Source organism: Xyrauchen texanus, chromosome 19 (assembly GCF_025860055.1).
Source record: "Xyrauchen texanus isolate HMW12.3.18 chromosome 19, RBS_HiC_50CHRs, whole genome shotgun sequence".
NCBI classification, from domain to species: domain Eukaryota; kingdom Metazoa; phylum Chordata; class Actinopteri; order Cypriniformes; family Catostomidae; genus Xyrauchen; species Xyrauchen texanus.
In genome coordinates, this window is record NC_068294.1 from 4,591,766 (window position 1) to 4,619,020 (window position 27,255).

At 39.0% G+C, this 27,255-nt stretch overlaps 1 protein-coding gene and 1 pseudogene across 1 annotated transcript; both read right to left on the bottom strand.

Annotated features, from left to right (window-relative positions):
- Positions 1–7,743: 7,743 nt before the first annotated feature.
- On the bottom strand, positions 7,744–27,253 carry LOC127659872 (uncharacterized). Its single transcript, XM_052149830.1, has 4 exons — positions 27,109–27,253; positions 9,428–9,566; positions 8,589–8,955; positions 7,744–8,468 (listed from the first exon to the last, which is right to left on the bottom strand). Exons 2-4 carry the CDS (start codon positions 9,519–9,521, stop codon positions 8,108–8,110), a joined length of 822 nt encoding a protein of 273 aa, XP_052005790.1. The 5' UTR covers positions 9,522–9,566; positions 27,109–27,253; the 3' UTR covers positions 7,744–8,107.
- Positions 19,310–21,247, bottom strand: LOC127659871 (uncharacterized; annotated as a pseudogene).
- Positions 27,254–27,255: the final 2 nt, after the last annotated feature.

Genomic DNA, 27,255 nt, shown 5'->3' on the forward strand with positions numbered 1-27,255 from the left:
ACTGAGAGCTCATGCAAATTTGTCAACACTGTCGTTAGTTTCAAGAGTTTGGATTTTAATTTGCAGTCTATATACATTTAATCCTCATGTTTAATTTTTAGCAATGTTTCTTTTTATTTTATTACAAACCGCATTTTAACGCTGGGCATTTAACTTTCAATTATTTTAATCAAGGCATTTTTATAATCAATACATTGTAATACATTGTTTCTCTCGTTTGTCTTTTTTAGTGAGATTATGCTAATAGCTAACAAGGTGGTGGTACTGCATTGCTTTCAATTCAAGGAACAGTGAAATGATATAATATGTAGGCTAGTGATTGGAGAAACTACGTTTTCTGAAACTTTGAATCATAAACAAATTGGGTTGCAAAACGATTCACTGTTATGAAGCTCTCGAAACAGCGCACGCTAGTGACATCTGCTGGTCACAGGCGTGTTATGCTATGAGAAGACTCCAGTCAAACGCAGCTACAATGATTCAATGCATTGGAATCAATATGATTCCAATGCAAATTGCCCATCATTAATAGTATGTTGTAATCAAATAAATAGCACTCTTAAAGCAATTAATTCTAGACTTGTTCGTTGAATCCCTTTCAGTTTGCTAGGTTTCCATGTGGATATGACTTTTAATTTGAAATTCGAATTGTCAGTAAATATGCATCTACGTGAAATTACTTGGAAATTAAATGGTTTGTTTATAGCGTTTAGACTATAACGCATACACACGTTTTGTTGTCTTTACACATAATTCATCTTAACATGTAATGTCTCTACACATTATGCCTAAAGACATTTTTAAAAATGTTGCATTTCACATATATAAAGACAAGTTTTAGCCTACCATTCAGCATGTGAGTTCACAAAGTGGCAACACTCACCGATGAGCCGTTGCTGTTACAAAGAAGCAATAGGAGGAGATGGGATTGTCGATAAACAACAAGAGACGAACAGTGCATGTGCACATTAAAAGTGTGTGTGCAACTGTGAGGAGGTCAGAAGATATGTACATTTGTAAAACTCGAGTATTAAGCAATATAACGACATTTGACCACTGCCTGCATCATCTTGATTTTAGGATTGACTACACACCCTTCTCCACACATACATCTCCGAGATGTTTGTTTTAGTTATTTTAATCTGGAAAGCATCACAAACTAATTTATATCTGCTAAACATCTTATAAAGACCAAATTTACCAAAATTCTAAATCATAAACCTCTCAAAGACTCCTACTGGCATCCGAGATGTAACTATTGACATACACTGCCTGGACAAAAAATTGTTACCGTTTGGATTTAAATAAGCACATACTTAAGATTGGAAAATTTATTGGTTGCAACAATTATTGAAATCCTAACTGATGCAGTGTGTAGCTTCTCATTTCTTAAACAACTATGTCGGAAGATGTATTCCATGGTTGTGGAAAAGATGTTACTGTGTTTCAGAAGGGGTAAATTATTGGTAAAGAAAAAAAACTGAGGAGACTGCTGAAATCACTGGGATTGGGATAAGAACTGTCCAACGCATTATTAAAACCTGGAAGAATAGTGGTGAACCGTCGGCTACGCCGAAGAAATGTAAATTGAAAAATTCTTGAATGATCGTGATCGGAGAGCACTAAATTGCTTGAAGTCACATCATAAAAAATTGACAGTAGAGCGTTTACATAAATAAGAGCATTTCCACATGTACAATGCGACAAGAACTTACAGGATTGAGACTAAACATCTGTGTGGCCACAAGACAGCTATTTGTTAGTGAGGCTAATTGGGAAAAACTACTTAAATTTGCTAGGGAGCATAAAGATTGAACTGTGGAGCACTAGAAAAAGATAATGTGGTTTGATGAGTTCAGATTAAGACGTCAGAGTTTGATGGGAAGTGCATGAGCAATGCACCCATCATGCATAGTGCCCACTGGGGTCCTGGGGTTGCTTCAGTTGGACAGGTCTAGGTCAGCAATGTTATGCAGCAATAAAATGAGGTCAGCTGACTACCTGAATGCACTGAATGATCAGGTTATCCCATAAATGGATTTTGTCTTCCCTGATAGCTCAGGCATCTTCCAGAGTGACAATGTCAAGATTCGTTGAACTCAAATTGTGAAAGAGTGGCTCAAGGAGCATGAGGAATCATTTTCACACCACAGAGTCCTGACCTTAACCCCATTGAAAGTCTTTGGGATGTGCTGGAGAAAACATTTCAGAGTGATTCGACTCTCCCGTCATCGATAGAGCTGTTCAGCTCTTAAACCCAGAAGAGAATTTGCCATGGGTTCCCTCTGAATTTTCCTATGGGTGTATATAATGGGGTTTTTGAACTTATGGGAGAAATAAGATCTGTGGTAAACTTTACTTGACGATCCATGGATGTTTTGTTCTACAACATAAATTACACACAGTCATACCTCAAATGTGAAAGTTAAAATGTTAATTCTTGATATCAGCAATGGAATTACTACTAGTGGAAATGCTGTTTTTTGAAATCAGTATTTAGGCTTGCACTAGTAAAAACTAGTGGGTCTCGTATGAGTTCCTCTAGACCCAGTGGCTGGAAGTAATCTGACTGGAGAAGGAGCCGCATGCAGTGGATGACCAGGGTGTACTACCTGTCTTGCCGTGCTCAGAGTGCTCCACAATGCTTTGCTGGGTCCGCCTTTCTGCCCGTTGACCAACTGTTGGTTCCACCATGCAGTCTGCCCTGTCCATTTACCTGTGATCATTTTTGAACTCGTCATTCAATAAAATTATTATTAATATTAGTAACAATCAAAAAAAATAAAATCATGAATCTGTTAGTCTTGACTGGCAAGGCTACGATTCGACTTTACGCCTCAGACAAACGGTTAAACAGAAAATGCGAGCAACACCCGATGATGGAGAGAAAACGGCCAGGTGAAGCAGAGAGGGAAAGGACAAAAAAAAAAGAAAGCACTCCAAGAAGAAGCAGCAAAATTTCTGACCTGTTCAGGGCTTCAAGTGCAGGTCAGTTTCATCTGTAAATACTGTACTTTTTTCTTCGTTAACTCTGTATTGAACTGCTAGCAAATGTAAGCGGTAGCGCCCGTCTAACGTTACATTCGTGGAGAAATCAAAATAAATGAGTGCACACAGGAAAATCACAGAAGAAATGTACTGAGGTAAAAATTCTAACTGTGTTTTTTTTTTATTTATAACATATGATTTAATTTAACACAAATAAGGGAGCTGTTTTGCTGAATATTTTCACGACTGAAAATGTTACATTGAATTTATTGTTCAATAAACAAGTAGCGTAGTTAATATTTATTATTAAGTTACTTACATTTTAGACACAAACCAACACAAAACTGTTTTTGTTCTATTTCACCGACTAAAATAGTTCCAAAGGAAAGCTACAGCAGCGCGGTGTTTTGTTACTGAATGATTCAGCTTTTTGAACGAATCTTTTGTATGAATGACTCACTAATTAAGACGGTCACTTGCCGCCACCTTTAGTTTAATGTTTAAGTATTGCATTTTTTTTATATTCAAACATTTATTTAAAACATCAATCTCATAACATTATTTATTGCAGTTGTAATTGCAGTGCACATTTTTTTCTTTGATGGGTAATAGCCCTATAGTGTCTTATTATTATTATAACTGAATTTATTGATCAAATGTAAGAATTTGACATGAAAGATGATGCATACATTTAATAAGGTAATACAAATTTCCTTTTTTTATATACACTTATGAGTGAGAAGTAGAGAGGTAGAAACAGCTTTGGACTTCTAGAGTAAATGCTTGTATGTATGTTATGTGCAGACCCATTTGATATTAGGACTGCTTTACTTCTAGGTTGGTTGTTTATGTTTTTATGTTATGGTCATAATGTGAAATAAATGTAATTTAGGGGGGAAAAAAACAAGGTTGTCCGTGTTTCTAAATTTTATTTGGGTACATAGGATGGCCTGGATGGGTGTAGGATTTCCCGGCCTGAAATTGTGTCCCAGTCCGTCCTTGCTTAGGGTAAGAAAACCTATTTCAATGAAGGTGTGAGACCTGTTAGCTATCCACAGCTACTCTCACATGGTTTTGCTTGCCAGTTGAAGCCGTTGCCCGGTGTGTGGACACTGCGCATGCTACAGCTACTTGGAGCCACAGGAGAGATGCTGGTATCAAGTGGGGGCCAAAGGTGGAGAAGCTGTCCTAAGAAGTCCAATAAATAGCCAGGAATTGACTGTAAACACACAATAATTTTTTTACAGTGTGTAGTATTGTAGTATGTCACAAATGGAAAGCCTAATGTTTTTACTACACTGAAGCGTTCACTTTTTAACAGCTGATGAAAGTGACATGCTTGATGTATTGCCACTCAGTTTAACACTTGCATCTTTAATAATGAACATATTCACTTATATGAAGATGGTAAAGCATTCAACTCACATTTGTGCTGTCTTCATTGAAGTTTAGCTTTTTGCCACATTCTCCATTATTTACAATTGTTCTGTCAGACCAGCGACACAGCCAGGTTCTTCCTTCCCTTTCCACAAGCGCTGAGTGCGGGGGTGGTTCTGGACATTATGAGGCCCACTGACGTGCACAAAATGGGGGAAGCAGGGGCACAAGCCCTTGCCCTTTCATTCACAAATCTAAAGGTGCCCTTTTGGTCATCCAGAATAAGGAGAGACATTTTAATAATTAAATTAAAATAGTTACAAAAAAAATTATCTCTTCATAATCTCACAATAACAGTAATAATGTGTTATTATGAAATATCTTTGTAAATCAGGGTGTATTAAAGAAAATTAAGTGGAGGTGCCTTTAAGAGCATGTGCTACCGCAGGTCAGGGTGGAGTCCAATCACTGCAGACCGCTTGAAGTGGGTACTCTGAAGGTAAAATGACATTACTTCAGGAATGTACCCTTCCTTCTCTAACAGTCTTGGGGCCCTGCGTGAAAAGATTCATTTTCTCACTTTCGAGTGGCGTCCCTTCCCGCAGGAGTGCCCGTCAAGGAATCAAAAAATGCAGTTTTGAATTTCCCCAGGCACATCGAAGTGACGTTTCCTCAGACGAGAAACAGGTCAGATAAAAAATCCACTCCACGTATTGTGTTGTAAGTTTATGAGAAGAATAATACTCGATTGCTACCGCATTTCCGTACTGAATGATTGATCATGTTCATATTTCATGATACTGTCATGATACTCCAAGGTACTTAAAAAAATACCATGTTTTTACAATGACACACGTGTCATAAACATGGGGTTATCACAGACCAGGGCCTGTGCAGACTGAATGGTGCCTGTCTATATAAGTGATGCATATTGGCTAGAAAAAAAATGCTGGTGGAATAGTTTTTTTTTTGCTTTATGTTCCAATTTATTTATACATTTTTTAAGAAAACATATTTTGATTAATTACTGTTGCAATCAGAATAGATTTGCAGCCAGCTTTTGCTATTGTTGCTGCTATTATGCTTGCTGTGAATGGTGTTGTTATTCCATGCTCATGCTGTCTGAGACTGTTTACAAGTAGATCAACTAAAATGTAATGGACTGCAAAATAATCAATCCCATATCCATAACACATTTTGATATAATGACATACGTTTAATATTCAAGTTAGGATACATTAAAGCCATTTCTAAAAAGCCAACATATCAAAGAATATGCATTTTCTTATTTCTAATATAATAAATATTTAAAAAAAAAATTAATTGTGCTGGTTTAAGAATATAGACCACTGAAAACCCCTTATCCATCAACCATTAACGGCCTTTTAGAAGAATGCATTGCATTGCATTTCTCTTATGGGGCTTTTCCACTGCACGGTACAACTCGACTCGACTCTGCTCGCTTTTTGGGGGGTTCTCCACTGTGGATAGTACCTAGTACTTTTTTTTAGTACTACCTCGGTCGAGGTTCCAAGCGAGCCGATACTAAATGTGATGTCAAAATCCTGCAGATCACTGATTGGTCGGAGAGAATTGTCACTACCAACATCACTGGATTACCGACACGTGACATCAAGCCGCTAGTTTTAAAATTAGCAACAGCGATAGCAGTATCATTTGTTCACGTGACTTTCGAATTGCAAAAAGAAATGAATGTGCACAAAACCACGCTGTGGTCAATAAACGTGGTGCAGACGTTCCTCGCGTCAGCAACAAACGAAACGAAAAAGCCTTTCAGGAAGTGTCTCAGCTGTACCAACAGTGTAGGGAAAAGTAAAAAAAAAATTAAAAGTGACTACAGAAACATCAAGGAAAAGTGGAAGTTGTTCGACTAAATGGACGCAATCTGAACTGGCGAGCAATGGGAGGGAGAGTGCCCTGGACGCAGCCATAGCGTTGATCCACGATGGAGGATGGTACGTTTTGTTACATTAACTCTATACTCTGCTTGATAGCTTCACTTTATTTAGTTGACCAGCTACTGGAAAGCTTCTAAAACAACCAGGCCAATTTAACTGTTACACTTGTGTAAAATCACATTGCAACAACTACTTTATGCAGCACAAGGAGCTAGTAGCAAACAGCTAGCGATTGTGTTATTGTTTTGTGTCGCATTTAAGATGATGTCACGGCAACAGAGGCGGCGCAACTATGGCGATCAGCCTATAATTCCACCCACGTTGAGGCGGCACTAATCTGCAGTGGAAAAGCAAGCTCAGAAAAGTAAAGCGAGTCGAGTTGAGTAGAACTGTAACGTGCAGTGGATAAGTGCCATAAGAAACATGCGGAGTAAAGTGTTTCTGTGTCAAAAGCTCAACATCTTTATGCACATTTTAGATGCAAGTCAAGCATAGATACTCACAGAATTGCGGGCAAACAGAATTATATGTAGATTTTTATTTGATCGCCTCTTCTGCTTGTTTTCGTGTGTGCAGTGGATAACATTGTGGTCCACTCCTCTTGAATGCGGCCGCACGTGCAGCACAGTGGGAACATTACCTTGACGTTGAAAAGATGTCCAGTACCATGCGCTAAAGTTTGAGCAATGGAGCTTTCCAGATAGTGAAGTAGATATCAAACTCATTTACATGTTATTTTTGGCAGCTCTGATAATAGGCGACATTTGTGTGTTTTTCCAAACGCTAAAAATGTCACTCCTCTTGCACTCCCCTGGCTAATTACCAAGTTCACATGTCTTTTGGAGGCCCCGAGTCGACATTGCGGATGCCTTAGGAAATTGCCTAGTTGTCCTATAGCTAGTGTCGACCCTGACTTAGTGCATGAAGTGTCCAACATTCCACACTTTATTTTGACAGTTGAAGAAGTGCATCATCTGGGAACTCATAGTACTCATAGTGAAATGTCCCCCAAATATTCATAATAGATGTCTACTGATATGGGGGTTTTCCGTGGTTGATTATTAAATTATTACATTTGGCCCCCCAATCCTGAATGTGATTACATCCTTGTGTTAAACTAACAGATCTCACACACTTTACATAAAAAAATAAAACATTGCGAGGTGCTTGCTGCTTGGCAAACTCAACCTCGCAGTGGTGGCTCTGGGTTACTGACCGAAAGGTCGGGGGTTCAAGCCCCAGCACTGCCAAGATACCACTGTTGGGCCCTTGAGCAAGGCCCTTGACCCTATTTGCTCCAGGGGTGCTGTTTCATGGCTGACCCTGCACTTTGACCCCAGTTTAGTTGGGATATGCAAAAACAACTGCATTTCATTGGCTCTGTACCTGCACAATGACAATAAAGTTCAATCTTAATCTTAATGACATGTATCTATGTCATATAATCAGACAGTCATAAAGCTATTTTATTCATAAGGCAAGCAAGTTTATTTATATAGCACATTTCATACACAATGATCACTCAAAGTGCTTTACATAAAAATTATAAAACACAAGATACATACACATCCATTTTAAACAACTGAGGACAGAGTACAGAGGATAGAAAGTCAGAGGATCAATAACGGTGATCAGAAATCTTGAATGAATATTACAAAGCACATCGAGAAACCATGGTTGACGACATGTGCTCTTAAAGGGAGCATGCTGGCATAAATCATCATAAACCATAACAAGGTTTTATGTTTGTTTTTATGTGTAGGCTATGCGTTTGTGTGTTTATGTGTGTGTGTGTGTGTGTGCGTAACCCTTCTCTGTGACCATTATGGCCAGTTCCAGTTATTTGTCCTGCGAAAGTGCTTGATCTTCTCGGACACCTTTTTGAAGTCCTTCAAGATGTTAAGGAACATTCTGTCCACTGCATCTTTGACCTGATAGTACACCTGAGTGTGTTTGGGGTTCCGATTCAGCCAGCGATCGCGGGCCAGTGGGTCCACATACACCTGATGCGCCACCATCTGCTCAGCAATGGACTGCACGCGCTTAGTCAGCCTGTAGAGTGCGTGGTTTTCGCTATGGCAGACAGACGTAGAAGCCACGACGTATGCCACAATCGCTTCCCGGAGCTCCCGCACAAACACACCGAACACCTCTGCGTTATAATCCAAATAGAACTCATCCCAACTACACACACACACACACACACACACACACACACACACACACTCAGATGAGTGCACATTACAGAACTATAGTTCTCATCCCACTTGTGGACATTAAACACACACAGAAACACACACTGACCTGAAGTGGACCACCATACTGCTGATGGCGTTGCAGTCGTATTGGGAGAGTGAGGCGCTGATGTCCTGCAGCAGATTCTCCAGCAGGTTTTGCTTGTTGACCTCCAGTTCTCTTAGCACGTCCTGCAGAACGCTGCGGTGAAAATCCAGGAGTCCGTTGTTGAAGACGTGTTCGCCCCGGCCCGCTCGTTCCCTTGAACCCTGCAGCTGGTGTTTGGAATCAATGGAATTCAGCGCCTCCTGGGCGGAACTCTTGAGCTCATTTTCCTGAGTGGATGAGCGGATAGGAGAAGGTGAGCGAGAACGTGAGCGAGAACGTGAGCGAGAACGTGAGCGAGAAGGTGAGGGAGACCGAGAACCCCACTGGTCTGTAAAACACAGAAGAGAGACACGTGCAAACACACAATCACACATTTTTATTATGTACTGATTATTTATTAAAAGTGTACATAAAGTAGTAAAGTTTTTTTTTTATATATATATATATATAAATATGGATAAAGTACCCGTTGCTTGTTTTTACCTACAATGTTTGGTCAACTGTTATGTTTACATTTGGAATTTTTAGAAAGTGTCATCTTGTCGGCGCTGCACTGTCTCTTACTGTGGCTATTGTCCTGTTCCTTTAGTAATTATTGTACTGTCCCGTACGTTTTGCACATGTTTGCATGTGCACTTTATGTAGGAATTTTATTTTGTCTGTGTAGTCTCATGTGGTTCTGTGTTTGTCCTATGTTGTTTTATGTAGCACCATGGACCTGGAGGAACGTTGTCTTGTTTCGCTGTGTACTGCACTAACTGTATATGGTTGAACGACAATAAAAAAACACTTGACTTTACTTTTTTGATGCAGGTAGATTCCGTAGGTGATCAATGCTCCAGTGGCAACCAAACCCAGCAAAGGGTTCACTGCGAACAACGGTGCTGTCTTCATGTCTTTCAAGTTCTTCAGGTCCTCTTCTGGTCAGCAGGCACACACCTGTGTCAGAAAAAAGGAGGATATTTCACCAAGTGAGTCAAGTCATTTTAGTATATTCTAAACAGTACAGGACATAGCCAACAACTATATGTATCAGTAACAGTCAGGAAAAAAATATTTTGTTCAATGACTTTGAGGCAATGTAGGCTCCTGTGTTGTGCGTTTCATATCGATAGGACAATGCCTATGACCTAATCCCTTCAGAGGGTTTGCCCTCCAGAGTGAGAGCTTTGAAGGGATGAAGGGTGTAGTAGGGCTCAACTATTTCTGTCATTTAGAAACACTTCAGAGTCATCTATCCAAGCCAAAGGAGCTGCTGCCCTGGCACAAAGTCTGATGCTAATGAACATCACCTGCACCAATCAGAAATATTTACACATGATTTTGATTTACTATTAAGTATTTTCAGAATGCAAACAGAAAGCCAGGAATTTAAATGTTGTTGTTTAAGTTCATTATAATAATTACAAGCCATTATACATCACAAACTTTTGTTTATGGAACCAGACCTGCAGATTTATGACGTATGGTCCGGTTCCGATCTGCTTGGCAGCGAAGTGTCCATCAGTTGAAACCTATGGAAATGCCCCTTTTGAAGTGCCCTTTGAAGCAACTCTTTCTGAGCCTTCGGTTTGGAACAACTCTTCAACCCTTCGACGTGCCTTTCAGATGCGGGTTTCTATCCTGTTTGGAATGCTAAGCCTGACTGCTAGAATGCGACTGCCCCTCGCGTGCACATGCGTCACACAGTTTATATGCTGGTGCTGTGTGCTTGAGCGCCATCTTATTTATTATAGCCATTCATAAGCGATCTTTTTCCACACAGCTAGCACCAAGAAGGCATCAAATGAACATGGAAGTGTTGTCCATGCATGTACATTAATAAGTAGAAATCAAAGAACCGAAACTTCGACAGCGTTAGGAATGAAGGAAAGTTGACTCATTTTTACCTTTTGCCAAAGCAAAGCTTTTTAATGTCCTATTGAAATAAACTTGAGTTTAATGATCCAATACTGTGGTGATGTGAGGTTTGTGCTGTTGACATTTATTATTAATTCACTTAGTGTGTTATTGTTTCACTCTTCCCATTGTACTTACTAGTCACTTAAAAAAATACAAACATTAAAAACTAAAATCAGTGTATACATAAAGATATATAGACAGACAGAAAGTTTAGAAACGTATATCAGACTAAAGGTAAGGGAATATATAAGAGGCAATTAAATGTTTACAGTGTAACTATAGGACTGTGGATGGCATACTCTTACTTTGCTTATAGTTCTGAGAGTTGATTGTCAGTGTATCATTACATCTAAAAAATATTAAAACAGCAGAAAGAAACCAAATTATTAAACTCACATCAGTTTTAAAATAGATTTATTATCCAAAAAATGGGTCCATTTTACAGCTTGTATAACACATTAAAAATAACACTGAAAAGATCAAGATTGTTCAGTTGATGCCAGAGTTTTTATACAATGTCATGTTACTTCAATATGTGCTGGGACCCCCTTTTCAATAACTTTGAGAAATTTCACAGACACATCACAATTATGTGAGTAGAGTTGTCCCAATCTACTCTGTGTTGTGTTGAATGTTGAATTGGTCAAACAGTTCATGAGATCAAGTAGGTACACTCTGAGTGATGATTGATCATTAGTACTGAAGAAAAGAGTGAGAGACAATAAGAACAGTAAAACAAGAGAACAAACCAGCAGACACACAACAACTGAATCTGTCTTACTGTCACAGCCTTAGATGTACATCACATAAAATATGTTATTGGACAACAATAAAATAATCCTGAGATTGGGAAGGGAATACATTTTCGGCAGGTGTCACAATGACATTGCCAAAATTATATTCCCCTCTGGTAAAACCATTTTCACAAAATGTATTAAATAAAAATAACCAGAAATTAAATATAGAGAAAAGTAACAATAAATGGATATTTTATATAATATATCAGTGGTTCTCAAACGTTTACAAGTACCACCTCAGAAAATATTTGGTTCTAAGTACCACCATAACGACCAACATTAAAATACAGTAGTAGTAGGCCTAACTATTCAGCTACAGTTATGCACAGCTCAAAACCCAGGCAGCTTTATTTATAATAAGAACATTTATTATTGTCAGCCACTTTGAACATTGTAACAACACATCTTTAACATCAGCAATGGGCTATATGCACGGTTACTTCCTGGTTTAGATAAGCCAGCTCAGGCATTTCCGGTCAACTGTCATTCCTGAAGATGTTCTATACGCGCTGCCTGCAGGATCTACCTCAAGTCAACACAAATGATGATTTACACCGCCTGATTCAGTCAGATTCAAAGACTTCATCAAGCAAACGTGAAAAGGGATGTATTATATCCAGCTATATCCATGACTACGAAGGTAAGTTAGCAAAAGTACACTATAATTATTTTGTTCTTTAAGCTAGCTATAGACAGCTAACTTAGCTAACGTTATCGAACGTAAGTTAGCTACTGTTAAGTTGAAAGACCAACGATAGCTTAATGATATCATTGGTAAACAGAATATAACCGTTAAGTTGGCAGCATTTAGATATATAGATCTGTCTCCCGCTACTCTCCTTGACATAACCTGGCTTGGCACTAGCATAACATTTTGTCTTGCTATGTGGTCCTTGCTTAATTCGTTGCCTCAGTTTCTGACAAGAATAAGGCAGGAGAGGTGTCTGTGAGGGCAAGCTGCTTCAGGTCGATGAGGAAAAAAGAGAGACCGCACAACTTGAGTGTAGGGGAATGAGAGCAGGTTCAATAATGTTAATACGTTCTTCTTTCTGGGAATTCCATGTGCCAGTATAAAATAGGCTGAAAAATAGATAGTGACTGTAATGCTATTTGGACCTACAGCCTACTGTTGCACCAACAGAACCGTGCACCAACTAGGGCCTACACTGTTGTTTCAAAAAGTATTTTACTCAACAGTACATAGTACACTGTTTATTGTGTAGTAGACATCGTGGACACAGGTAGAAATTCCCAGAGAGTAGAGGCAGGTAGGTTGCCAGCATTTGACATTGTACACCGAGAACATGTTTAAAACGCATAATTAGCTACACTGTGACTCCATGTAGTTCTGTTATTAAATATGTATTTCAGTAATCTCAGCCACTCTCAATACAATTATTTACCTGAATCTCAAAACACATGAGATACAGTATCAATTGATAATTATTTATTTTTATTTTTTTTACAGGTTGTTCTCAAAGACTCTAAACCCATTGAGCTGTTGACCTGTCATTGCTCATGTGTGGCAGGGCTTGCACTATGCAATCATGTTGCAGATTTGCTCTACCAGACCTCACATTACAGCCAGCAGGGAGTAACGGCTGTCCCCCTACTCACAGCTGCACAGGGTCTGAGCTACAGTGGCACAAACCTAGAACCCAGGTGATGTTTTCAACATTATCTGTCTCACTTCTTACTGGTTATGTCACATAAATCGCATCAACTTTCAAGGCTCCATGCAGCATCCTTCCTTCTGAAAATATGATCATATGAGCTAAACATTTTTTACACAAAGTAAATAAGTTCTTGTACAAATTTCTTGACCGGGCTTTAAGCCTGGTCCAACAAATGAGATGGTGGTGTTGTCAGCTAGGCCAAAGAGAGAAGATTGGCTGAAGTGATCAGGTAATCTGTAGTAACGGGCAGTATGTCTGCTACATGAATTAAAATATGTACTGGATATGTAAAATCGTACTTTGTATTTTTAGACTAGTCTTGATTAGACTTAAGATGAACCTCTAATTGAACTGAATGTCCATACAGAGAGAGACACACACACACACACACACACACACACACACACACACACAACATCTCTGTAGCGTAGAGCTACACAACACTGAAGTAGAATTTGACATGAAAAGCATTAATTTATGATAATAACAAACAGTACATACATGCTTGTCTAACTGTTCAGTTGTGTATATTTTCAGGAGTAACTTGTACAACGGGCCTGTGACCGGACCTGTGACCTTCCAGACATGTCAGTTCTGCGTGTGAATGAGATTTACCGAGGAATGCCAAGGAAACTGCTCCACCCACAACAACAATGGGAATAGCATTTATTAAATGGTTTATTCAAAGAATATTCAGAGATGGGAGAGTCATAAAAACAATCAAACAAAAGGTTGATTACTTTTACCTACCTATGCTTTTGGCTTGTCAGTTTCCATGGTTAACTTTCAATCAGTTTTTTTACAAAGTTCAAATAGTTTGGTTTTCATTACATTTCTTAGCAGTTTTCATGTGCTCACTATTGTCATCTGCCACAAATATATTCTAATAGAACAGAATTCTAGTATACAATGTATACAAATTATGTTATGTAGTTGAACATGTCATCATTAATTTATTAAATTACATATTTTCCTATAAATGTTATTTATGTGAGTGTTTGAGGTTATATCTCATTAGTACATAAAATAGTATTGTTTAAATGCTGTTTGTAATGGCCACAATAAAATACACAATGCTTTGGGGAGCCCTTTTAAAAAGGCAGTTACAAACAAATGTAGGTTTATTCACTGAAAGCATGAAACTGAAAATGAGGGGAAAATACAGATCCCTGTATGATGATGTAGAGATGTAAATCCATTCTTTATCATATACAAAAGCAGTAGCTAACAACAGTAAAATAGTATCAATACTAAACAGAACTGCGCACTGGTCTTGATGCATACATTTAGATCCAGCAGTTTAAAGCAAAAAGCTCTGGTAATTTAACAGAAGTCATGCAACTACATAGAGCTGGTTAATGTTACCAAACATATTTAGGGGGATAACCATGTCAAAGAATTTGTGTTCCTTTAAACGGCGAATAAGGCGCTCAACATGCACTCTCAGATATGCAATAGTCTGGGTCTCCCTGACCTCGTGTGCAGGCATCTGAAATCTCCCAGAAATAAATGCAGGCCTGTACACTTTACAGGGCACACAGTCATCCTTAAAGGTGGGGTATGTGATTTTCTTTTTTGACCATTTTTTCAAAATAACTTGAAATCCTATTCCTAACCCACTTACTGGCTGTAAATTAGAAGCACTGAAATGAAAATTAAGCAATTTAATCATCTGTGGAACGGGCAGGACTCGAAAAACTCCAGCCAATCATTTTCAAGACCATCTAGAATCATTGGACAGAAAATGTGTCAATCAAACGGTCGTACCATGCCCCCTCCCCCACCACCCTGGCGCTGCGTGTCCCGTTCGATGCGCATACTCAAAGCTCGTGACCCAGTAACAGGAAGCGATTGTATTTATGTATGGAGAATAGAGCTTTTATAGTGCTAGTGGGGTTGTTCCACATTTCTATGAATCCTGTTTTGAATAGAAGACCGCTGTACAGACGCCAGGGCTGGCGATGTTCTTTTTTTTTTACAGTTATGAGAAAATCAGCTCTACACCTTTCAAGAGTGGTATGCGAACCCCTCCTCCTGCTGTGTCAACAATTTGCTCTGAAAAATTGTCTGACAGGTGAATGCACTGTTTGACTAGTGAGTCTAGAACACTGCTAGAACACTGCGCATCTGAGTTTTCGCTGCGTGCATGATTGCGGCGTCCATGTTTTTCGAATGGGTGGAGTCAGGGCCAGCGTTGGAGGAGAGAAGGTAGGACCTTAGAGTTGTGTATTTTCAAAATCTGCCGGCCGTTTTGCAAATCACATACCCCACCTTTAAGCAATTTAATCATCTGTGGAACGGGCAGGACTCGAAAAACTCCAGCCAATCATTTTCAAGACCATCTAGAATCACTGGACAGAAAATGTGTCAATCAAACGGTCGTACCATGCCCCCCTCCCCCCACCAACCTGGCGCGCGTGTCCCGTTCGTCATCAGCTGCTTTCAGATGGAGCGGCATTTACTACACAGAGCTGTAGTTCATCACTGACAAGCAGGGCAATTTACCCTTCATTATCACGGCCCAGCTTGTTAGTGAACTACGGCTCTGTGTAGTATACGCCGCTCCATCTGAAAGCAGCTGATGGCGATTTACTAATCAATTAATGCACTTTATGTTATGTGCTTTACTGACGAGATGCGCATAACAATCTCATCTGATAACGTTATATCGGTCAGCCCTATATTTAGCCATAAACATCGGTGACAACCAGGACGTCCAATATATTTTTATATATTTTATATATATTTATACAATATATATTTACATTTCAAAAACATCAATTTTCTAACAATACTAATGATTTATGTGACTGTTGAATGTTAATAATATCTGGTGCAACTTACCGCTGAATGTTGTGCCATGTTGACGGTCTTAGCAGGTAAATGGTGACGTCATGCAGAAACTCCAACCTATGCTAGCCTGGCTCGCTCTCGCGCATCTGGTTTTCGCTCGTGCATGATTGCGCGTCCATGTTTTTCGAATGGGTGGAGTCAGGGCCAGCGTTGGAGGAGAGAAGGTAGGACCTTATGAGTTGTGTATTTTCAAAATCTGCCGGCCGTTTTGCAAATCACATACCCCACCTTTAAGAAAGCCCAGGGGCGAAAATTTCATCAAAATGTTGGGGGGACAATAAATATAACGATTCTCAAGAGCAATTTTTGAAGGGGACACCAAGGGATTTTTTGTTGTTGCCACGTTTGCATTTGTATTATTTTATTTCTTAAACAATTATTTTAAGAATATATCATTATATTATTTACAATACACATATTTTAATGATATTTTAGTGATGTAAGTATTCCTGACTCTTCAAAGATCTGCTTGTCACTTACTGAGCCAGCAAAGAGGGGAGAAACAAAGGTTATAGCACCATGGGGGGCCGTTGTTGGTCGCCGGAGGGGTAAGTTTGAAAACTAATAGCCGAATTGAATTTAGCTGAGGATGAACAATGAGGGACGCAACAGTGTCCAGCTGAAGTCCACTCAAAATGCTGAAATTTAAACGTCTTTTTCATTTCGTTCACTTATTTTTGTAATCGATTTAAACAAGTGAATAACTGTGTGCAAAAAAAAAAAAGATTGATATCGCCTTACAGGCTATATTTACACTGTCTATCATAAAATTTAATATGCCGCTACAGCAAGTGACGTTTCACCGGAAGTTTTTGAGCTGGATTATTTGTCATTAACGTGCCATGCATATAGCCCATTTCGCTGCGCTCAAGTATGCGTTTTTCAAGGCAACCGTTATCCACAAGTTTCCTACGTCCCATGAGGCATTGCGTCAAAAGTGGGCGTGACTTCCGGTTCGAAGTAAACAAGCAGGAGTTGACACTCATTCATTCATTAGTTGACCGTCATTCAAGATTTAGCGATCCAAACTTAATGATGTGGGAACACAACCTCAACGAAATTAAAAGGGGTGATATAACAGTACCTTTACCATCCGCGGTAGATGGTTGGGAGGATGACGTGAAGAAGTGGCCTCGTATCACGTATGGTAACATTTTTAGCTATTTTGTAGATTCAGTATAGCCTGTGATGGTAAGGCGATGAGCAACCTGAAAAGCTCAGAGGCATATCAATGTCTACACAGTGATAAAGTCGGTCGAGTGTTGTTTAAGGACATCGGAAACGACCTTGCGTATCTAAAAGCTGACATTGAGCCGAGCCAGAGTTTGCACGTAAACACATCATAAGGCTTGGGTGCTAGTTTCAGTGGCAGGTGAAGTACAGACAGCGGGTTGTTCATGTATTGCAGGGCCAGGACGCTCTTGTAGTCATGCAGCAGCACTTTTGTGGAAGGTCAGTAAAGTTAGGACAATTAAGGGCACAAAATGTATTATTGTATTGTGTATTATTGTATATTTTTTATTAATTAATAAATGTACTAAACTGAAATGTTTACTGTGTGTCATTCATGTTCTGTATGTGTTGCTTCACAGTAGCCTTGACTTAAAATATTTATTTTAATATTGTTGGATAATAAAAAATTGAATTCAATTTAGGTTGAGAATGCAGTCAGGCAGGGAAAGACAGGGATGGCATGCACTGATGTGCAAAGGAAGTGGAATTCAGGTGCGAAGAAGAATGTAGGAATGAGGAAGGTGAAGAACATTAATTTTAACCATCACAGGCCATACCACATTTATCCAGGCACATCAACAATGCAAGAATCAACAATGCAGAATCAACAATGCCTCCCCAACTTTTTAAGAACCACAGAGAGTTCATAGCCCACAGTAATTCATCAGTGATGGCCCCACTGTTTCAGCTCCAGACAAATGGTCTTATTCAGTTAAGTTATAGAGCAGATGTAGACAGCAACAAGGCAGGCCACAGCAAACATGATCCAGCCCACAGTAATACACTCTGTCATACAGAACACAGCACAACACTAACATGTCCAAAATGCACACATTTTTATGAGGCCTACATTAAAGTGTCCCCTACACAAGCAGCTACACTGATGGAAGAAACCAGGATGCAAAGTGCTTCACAGTCATGGCATGATGCTAGAAAGCTTCGTCTAACAGCCAGCACAGCAAAACGGGTCCCAAAACGAAGCACCACAGATCCTCAAAAATTTCTAAATGAGCATCTGTACCCAACATTCTCCGGCAATACAGCAACACTGCATGGCAAAGAAAATGAGATAAACGTCATCACACTCATGGAAAGCAGAGGGCATTCTGTGGAGAAGAGAGGCCTGGTCGTGCACCCTGACCATCCTTGGTTGGGAGCCAGCCCAGATGGGATCCTTGACTCAGCACAACTCCTTGAGATCAAGTGCCCCTTCAAGAGTTCCATGTCACTGGCAGAATTTCTAGGACGGCCAAATGGTGACATCAAAAGTTTAGGTGATGGATAGTACCTGATTTGTCCTAAAGGAAAGGATGGATACTACCTCCAGGTGATTCTTTAATAATTTAATAATAAAGATTATTGTTTTTAAATAAAATATATTTTCTATATTTAGAAATATACTTTTTAATATGAAAGTAGCTCTATTATTAGACTAACATTGTATTGTTAAATTACAGGTGCTTCTCAATTTATTTCAGGAATTCAACTTAAAATGTGAAACTAATATATTATATAGATTCATTATATGCAAAGTGAGATATTTCAAGCCTTTATTTGTTATAATTTTGATGATTATGGCTTACAGCTCAAATAAATGAACTTTTCCCCGACATTCTAATGTATGCACCTGTATGCATTAATTAAACAGATTATTTGTACAAACATGTACTCTTAATCCTTCTTTCAGACACAACTGACCATGATGTGTCTGGGCCTACAAAGTTGCAAGCTAGTCATCTGGACACCAAGTGAGGACATCGAATTGGAGATTCCATTTGATAAGCACTACACAGATGCACAAGTGCAACAGCTGCAGAACTTCTTCTTTGTTCACATGCTACCTAGATTGGCTGATGATTTTGCTGACAAGAAAATCCATCTCTGTCCAACATACCTGCAGATGTTTAATGCGTAGTTGGGGGAATGTTTACATGTTCTCAATATTATTATAATATATAGGCATGGTATATAAAGACATGGCTTATAAAGGCATGGTTACAGTTGTGGGGGAAACAAACCACAATTAAAATAAAAAAAATACACTGAATAAAAACATATTAGACACTTAGTCATTGGCTTTTGAATTTATTTATAAGAATAAATGAATGTGTAATTTGCACATTTGGTTAACAGTTGTATTCAGAACATTTCATTAAATAAAAATAGCAATACTATACTGTGAAAGTACACACACTTCTCTCTTTTGCAGAATATTACGAGATTGAAAAATATTAAGAATTTAAATTTACACAGCAAAAAGAAAATAGCTGTCTATGAAACAACAACTAAAAGAAAAGGTGTTGGTATATCAAGGCAAGGCAAGTTTATTTATATAGCACATTGCATACACAATGGTAATTCAAAGTGCTTTACATAGAAGAAATTAAAATAATCAAAACAAATAAGAATAATTACAACAGTTTAGAAAAAAAAAATCAGTGCAAGTAAAAGTTGTGTATTGGTTTATACAGTTGATAAAGTTATAGAGAGAATTGAACATTTAAGCTCAAGCTGATTGTGTAAGATATGGTGACTATGTTCTAGAAATAAGCTCTCCTCGCAGATTTACGAGTGCTGCACAGATTTTTAGTATTCTGTCGATTTTAGGGACAAAATGAATAGGCACAGTTTGAGAGAGGATCTTGTACACCTTAAGACGTCTGATTGCTCGCTCAGTGTGTATGCGGACATTAGCAATGCGTCTTGTGTGAGTGACCTGCTCATTTGTCAGCTGGCATTTCTTGCGCGTAAAAGCTGGCATGATCAAACGAACATTCCGTTCCTCTAGCAGATCTCTGATGGTGAAGCCACGGTCCCCCATCACCTCATCTCCAGCACGCAAATGGTCGAGAAACCCAGAGTTCTGTGTGATGAATCTATCGCTACATTTGCCACCGTAAGCCTCTGAAATGTACATAACCATACCAGATGGAGCAATTGCTACTAGATACTTGACAGTATTGTTTGCATAGTAGTGACTATAAGATTCAGTTCTTGAGTCCAGATTTTTAGCCTTCTGCAAGACACTTTCTGTGCAGTCAATGACACAAGTTGTGTTGGGGAAATTGTCCTTAAAAATTTGCGCAAAGTGGCTTTTATTGTTTCAGCGGCAGCCATGGAATGAGATCCTGGGTGTGCTCAGCAATCACATCTATCCAGAATGTCAGTGTTTTACTGACCTGACCAGGTGACATTTTGAAGCATCTAGCTAAATCGGCAATAACAAAGTTCTGTCTAAGCTTCATTAATGTCAAGAGGATTTGGTCCTCTGCTGAAAATGCTGGCGATGTGGGGGCAAAGCGTTGCAAGCAAGACACAAGGGTTTTGAATTCGAGAAGTGGAATCCCTGTGTACAGCAGACAGTCTGTATCGTCTTTCAAAACACCATCTGCAACAGGCAGTGTCCTCTCAGTGGATGGGGCAGTTGTCATACCACATGTGATGGTAGGTGCTTTGGAGTAGGTGTGGTCATCCATTGTTGGGTCTGACCACTGTGTCTGGGCATCATGAAAGGTCTGTGAGGTAGGATCTGGGTCCCCAGAAACCTGCATCACAATAGGCTCATCTGCAGGGAATACATTAAGTACATATTTAGCTGTGGCGGTCTTATATTTAGCTGGTTAGTCCTTCAATGACGATTTGTTTAGTGGCAGAAAAAACAAAACAATTAGGGGCATTAGAGTCTTGAAAAACATCTAGACTGCGTTTAATATCATCAATATAGATATTCTGTAACATCAAATGTTAACTAATAGAGGAAATTAAATTAGCATCTGTCACTGTGTACCATTGTGCCCTCCAAGCTCGTCACAATAAAAGTTTATGCGAGGTAAAAACATCAGGCTACCTGTCTACCATCATGGCACAGTTTTTCATATATTAATAATAAGTAATTCAAGAAAAACTAAGGAAAAAACAAACTAGCTGACATTAGATTAAATGTTAAGTTACCTGTTGTTGTTGTTGTTGTGACATGTCGAATCCTAGGTCGGCGTCTCTTCTCCGGTGGCTTCTCGTAACCCATAAAGAGCGTTGGGTACGGGTTATCCAGTGTTGGCTTCTTGTCCACGAAGTGAAACGAGCACACAAACAGGTGTTTTGGAGGTGTTTTTAAGTTTAAGTTCTTCCTCCATATTCTATTTGATTCGTCGTCTTTTGGGAGGTGATGGAAACTGTATAATCATTCACAGGAACACTCAGATTTAGTTTTAGGCTTATGTTCAAAACACTCACGTTTAAGCCACTGAATTAGTTTAGTGCGGTTATATGTACAACCACCGAACAGCACATGTTGTCCCTGAGCTCCGTGAACTGACATCTCTCATTAATGTTTGCGACTTTAAATAGTAGAAAAATGTACTCGAAAAATACCTAACCTCTTCGCTATGTAACACAAAATACCGTTGATTTACTACTTCCGCCACCTAACCGGAAGTTTCACCCACGTTCTATTTTACAGTAGCGCCCCCCCGGAAACAGGTGGATAGAACGCATCACTTTATTGTTTCCATGGTGACGCGTCATTGCTTGTCACGTGACCACAGCCACTGAATGACTGATGATCTGCTTTTATTTCTTTTTATTCCAAATATTCACAAATTTGTTAGCTATACTATAGCATTACCTTTATAAACATCACCTTTTAATTATCACGTTAGTTGAGCTCTATGGGCGATGGGCGCCACCTGATTATAATGGATAGGAATATTATTGCCGCTTCCATAGAAATCAGTGTTTTTTAGTAATTATGTGAATTTAAATGTCTGAAACCTAAAATAAACATTATGTGGATTTTTGAAAACACTGAATAGTTGTGAATGATATGACTCCGCTGAGCGCGTACGTCTCTGGCTCAGCGCCAGCCAACGCACGAAAGCACAGTTTGAATTTATCAGTTGGTCAAGTCTGCATACCACACTTTGAGAACCACTGTAATATATAATGTTTCATATAGGTTATATTTATATAAAATAACAAAACAAATATAATAAATGTTAACATTATTAACATTTCTGTAAAGTGTTACCATAATGCCTGAACACATTAGGGGTGGAGGGGTGTCATGTCAGATCTGGCCTTGGGCACCAAGTAAGCCAGAAACGCCATTGCCCAAAGGAATATTATGGTCCAAGCTTACTTTTAGAATATGATGCTAAATTATTATTATGTTATGGATTTGTTTTATACATTCTTAAAAGTTTACAAGCTTTAATTTTGACTGAACAATATAATGCACTGCAGTGTCAAACTCATTTTACTCACTCGTCCTCATTACAAATCTGTTGAAACGTTGTCAACTCCTACATTTCTGTGATACTGTGTCGCGTTTTTAGATTTGTAAAATAACTTTAAGCAGCTTCAATTGTTTGGAATTGCACGGATGCGTGCGCCTGCAGCACTTTGCCTTCACAATGCACGTGAAGCACTCCAAGCCGTTTAATTTAGGCTACATCTACAAATGTACAAAATTAAGAGAAAAATACGCATTTTCAAACGAATATGTATTAGTGTGGACAAGGCCTTAGCTTTCTGACCGGGTCCCCCCGACATCTGGTGCCCCATGCAATTGCGTGGTCTGCATGGTGGTTAACACCACTACTGGCCATTAACATAAATAATAGGCCTATAATAAACATCTCTCAGAGGGCTGATGGCACATCCAAGCAGCGCGTTAACCCCTTTAAGCCTTCAGAATTTCCAAAGAATCCCTCAACAGTGCAAATAACTAGGTATCTAATGTCTGATTCATCAGCCAAACAGACTGATTTATTTGTTCTTGGTAGGTGTGGTCTTTAGAATATATCCTGGTTGAAGCCTTCTAGCTGGACTTGAGTGACACAATCATGCTTGTATCAAAAATAAATTAAATTCAAATCCCTTTATTGTGGGTGAAAGTCTTGGCTGCGGTTCCAAGCAACATAGCAGTATGACAATTACAATAAACATCTCATATACACAACAGTTTTTTTTTCGTTTTTTTTTCTTCGTTTTTATAGATGTAAAAAACAAATGACCAAATAATATCAAATAATGAAGAGTAGCCTGTTGTTGTTGCTACATCTCTAACAAGTCTTGTAAGTTCTTTTTTTGTTTGTTTGTTTATCATTCGCCTGCTAAAAAACTGAGCACATTATGAGTTTACATTTACTGGAAGCTGTAGGGAGGAAGGCACCATTTTTGTTGGTATTTACTATTTTCTCCTGTTTTGATGCTAGTCAGGGAGTTGATGTAAGAGATCTGTTGTGTTCTTTTAACACAAGGTTTAGTTAACACTCCCTTTCAAATATAGTATACCTTTTTGTTCATAATTTTGGCCTGGCCTCCTCCTAAAGTTTATTGCTTCCCTTTACCTTTCTGTAAATAAATATTTTTTACACAAATATTTACACATGTTAAATTTGCTGAAAATAAAAGCAGTTGAAAGTGAGATGACATTTATTTCTTTACTTTTGCGGAGTTTAAATTTGGCTGTCTGTTTAAAAAAACAAATTAATTAGATGCTTTAAAAGACAGTTCGAGTTAATGAAAACCACATCTAATAAGTAGACATGGCTGTGTGCGTGGGAAGATCGTGTTTAGCTATGATGGCTGTGCATATACAAGCTGTGAACTGTTATCGTGGTACTTTGGTGACAATTAGGCTGTTACGTAAAATAAACATTATGTGCTTGAAAAGACTCTGCGTAGCTGTTTGTTTGACGAACGACAACCGCTACTAATGTAAACAAATGGCAGTACGCATCAGAGGAAGATCACGTTTGAAGAACTGAATGTGCGTATAAGAGCTGCAAACTTTTTATCGTGGTACTTTGGTGATGAGTTGGATATATGTATATAAAATAAATATATTCTGTGGTTTAAAAGACTGTATGAGTAACTGTTTGTGCTATTAAAAATTACAGATGCTTCACCAGAACAGCCCGTGTCAACGCAAAAGCAGATTTTATTCTGGAAGCATGTAACGTAACTTGCTGTTGCAGAAACATGTGTGACGCTCCTCTCTGGGGTCCAGTTACTAACCCCATCTATAAAAATCTGGACACGCCCCTGCCTCAGCAGCAAGTTTAAAGTTAATCCCTAACAGAGATTTAAATCCGAGTTTAAAGTAATGTTATCTAGATTTACAGTCAAATTTAAATCAGTATCAAAACAATAGTTTAAATGTAACCCTGACCTCTTTTTAAACAAAGTTTAAAGTTTGGTGCAACAGAATGATCCGATTTTTTTGTATTTAATTTTTTTTTATCTAGATTTAAAATCAACCCTTATTTGTGCAACTTAAATTTAGACTACAAAATACATATGTAGGCTACAAAGCATTGCAACATAGAATACAGTTGTAGGCAATTATTATTATTATTATTTATTTTGTATTTTTTTCATTTTCTGATAAGAAATATAATGGTATAGACTAGTCAGACTGCCTACATCTGAAGCAGGGAAAAATGTAGGCAGCACACAGAAAGTTTCGCTGTACAAAGCAGTCTACCGTTAGACTACGGAACGTAGTAGTTCGGTTCTCTTGGTCTCTTGAAAATGATACATTTTGTCCTGGTTCGTTTGGCATTCACACTGGCATTTTTAGCACTGAACCTAACGATACAAAACCAGACATGGGGACTTGTGACTTGGTGACTTGGACTCGAGTCGACTCGAGTCGCTATTTTTATGACTTGTGACTTGACTTGACAAAAAATAAAATACTTGAGACTTGACTCGGACTTGGAAGTTAAAGACTTGGGACTTGACTTGACTTGAGACACGAAGACTTGAATGACTTGAGTGTTAATCACATCATGTTTTCAGTGTGAATATAAAATATATAAATTATTTAAAAAACTAAAGTTGATCCAGCTGGAGCGCAGGCTGAGAATAGTTTTGTCATGACTGGATCACGACACTATAGGCTATCATCAGCCATGCCCTCTCGTACCTTACACACACCACGCCCACTTAGATCAGATAACACATCAACATGTCAGCCGGAGGGGTAACGTTACTGAGGGTCATCGCTTTCAGCTTCAAAAATTATTATCAAGGTGGCAAAAGACAAACAGCGCTTTGCAAGACATGCAACGTTAAGATCGCGGACAGCCAGACGACAACCTCCAATTTCGTCCGCCATTTGAAGAGCCATTCTGCCCAGTGAGTGCTTGTCAATTTGTTAATTTTATCTGGTTAGTTGGTAGTTAGCTAATGTAATAATAGCAGGGTTCCCACGGGTCCTTGAAATCCTTGAAAGTTTGTGAATCTGAAAAATAAAATTCAAGGCCCTGGAAAGTTCTTGAAAATAAACATACATAGATACAGGTCCTTGAAAGTGCTTGAATTTATTTTGTGCAAGAAGTTTTCTGGAAAAAAAATCTGTCCATTAATTTTTTATTTCGCCAACACTTCGTGGCTTATGCTGCATACTAGCCTGCTTGATTTACGTTAGTTACGCCGCATTTACGTTAAGTGTTTCCCGCGAGGTACTTTGTTTTGTACGTTGCCATGACGCTCACGCGCGCTGGTACCTCAACGTTTCCCACTCACAGACATTGCAAAAATAGGCTTATGGATATACTCTGTGTGAGTGAGTGAGTGTGGGTGTGGGAGTGTGAGAGTGAGTGTGTGTGTGCGAGTGAGTGTGTGTGTGTGTGAGCGAGAGTGAGTGAGTGAGTGAGTGTGGGTGTGGGAGTGTGGGAGAGAGAGTGTGTGGGAGTGTGGGTGTGGGAGTGTGTGGGAGAGAGAGTGTGTGTGAGAGAGAGAGAGTGTGTGTGAGAGAGAGAGTGGGTGTGGGAGAGAGAGGAGAAATGTAACAAAGTTTAATGTATGTAACTGTGTTTGAGAGAGAGAGAGGGAGGTGTTCAGAGAGGAGTCTGTTGGATGTTAAGCTGTTATTTGTTTTATGGACTCAATGTTGAAAATTTAAAACATTTCAAACACTGTTGGCAGAAGTGAAAAATAAATAATTTTATGAAGTTACAATTTTGTTTGATTCCATGATGTATTTTACTGAACATGAGTATTGTAATTTACTGACAGTTACTTATATCTTGTCTTTTCACTTTATTATGATCAGATTCTGCAGGTAAAATTACAATAATAAGGTGACTTGACTTGGACTTGACTTGACATAGCCTGTGACTTGCTTGGACTTGACTTGACGTAGCCTGTGACTTGCTTGGACTTGACTTGACGTAGCCTGTGACTTGACTTGACTTGCCCAAGAAAAAAATACTTGGGACTTACTTGAGACTTGAAGGTTAAGACTTGAGACTTACTTGAGACTTGCACATGTGTGACTTGGTCCCATCTCTGTACAAAACTAAAGCCATCAGGGAAAAGTCACGACCTGATTGGACAGCTTTTATGGCGTACGTTTTTTGGCTGATCTTACCGAACATCGAAACAATGCTGGTGAAATGCACTGGTTGGATGAATATATGTATATATATGGTGGTATTTTTACCAGCGGAGAATAAACGAAGAGTTAATAAAATGTGTAAAGGGGTCAAAAAAGCGCCAGGAATTCCTTCGTTGTACACACAAACGAAGATTTGCTGCAAGGACGGCTGACGGGCGGTTCCGACGCCAGTACCGAACTGTAATGGGCAACATAGCTTCTATGATGTGAAGAACCACGTATGCTCGAGGTCAGTATTAGGCAAAATACTTCCTGTTTTTGGGCCGTTTAGACGTCTTTGGTCCATGTTGCGTACATATATCAATCATTCGTTTGGAAGCGGACCGAGACACACTTTTCAGGCGGTCTCGGTTCGCTTGTTTAGTGCGCACCAAGGTTCGACTGACAGCGTTCACACTTGTTCAAATGAACCACACTAACAGAGCAATCGCACCAGAGTTAGTTTTAATCGAAACAAACCTGCCAAGTGTTAACACCCTAAAAAGTAGCCTGGAATAGGCTTTATAGTGAAAGGCAGACTAACGTTGCGTAGCCTCTATTCTAACAAAAATGCAAACATTTACAAAATACACAGCCTAACCAAGAGTACCCTTCAAAGACATTCACTTTACCTTAGTTTGTAGTGTCCTCTGAGTTCTCAAAGTCTGATCGGCTCTATATCACCGGTAATGGTCTTTTTATATCGTTGGCAACGACTTTTTCTCTGAATCACGTGCTTTCAGAGAAACGGAGGACAGAGTTCACTTCGGATGCTGAAA

Bases quoted from the DNA above. Each gene is read 5' to 3' on its own strand.
- LOC127659872 (XM_052149830.1), bottom strand. From the start codon at position 9,521: ATGAAGACAGCACCGTTGTTCGCAGTGAACCCTTTGCTGGGTTTGGTT. The intron at 8,956-9,427 runs GTAAAGTCAAGT...TGTGTTTTACAG, and splicing joins AATCTACCTGCATCAAAAAA to ACCAGTGGGGTTCTCGGTCT. The intron at 8,469-8,588 runs GTCAGTGTGTGT...GTGTGTGTGTAG, and splicing joins AGTATGGTGGTCCACTTCAG to TTGGGATGAGTTCTATTTGG.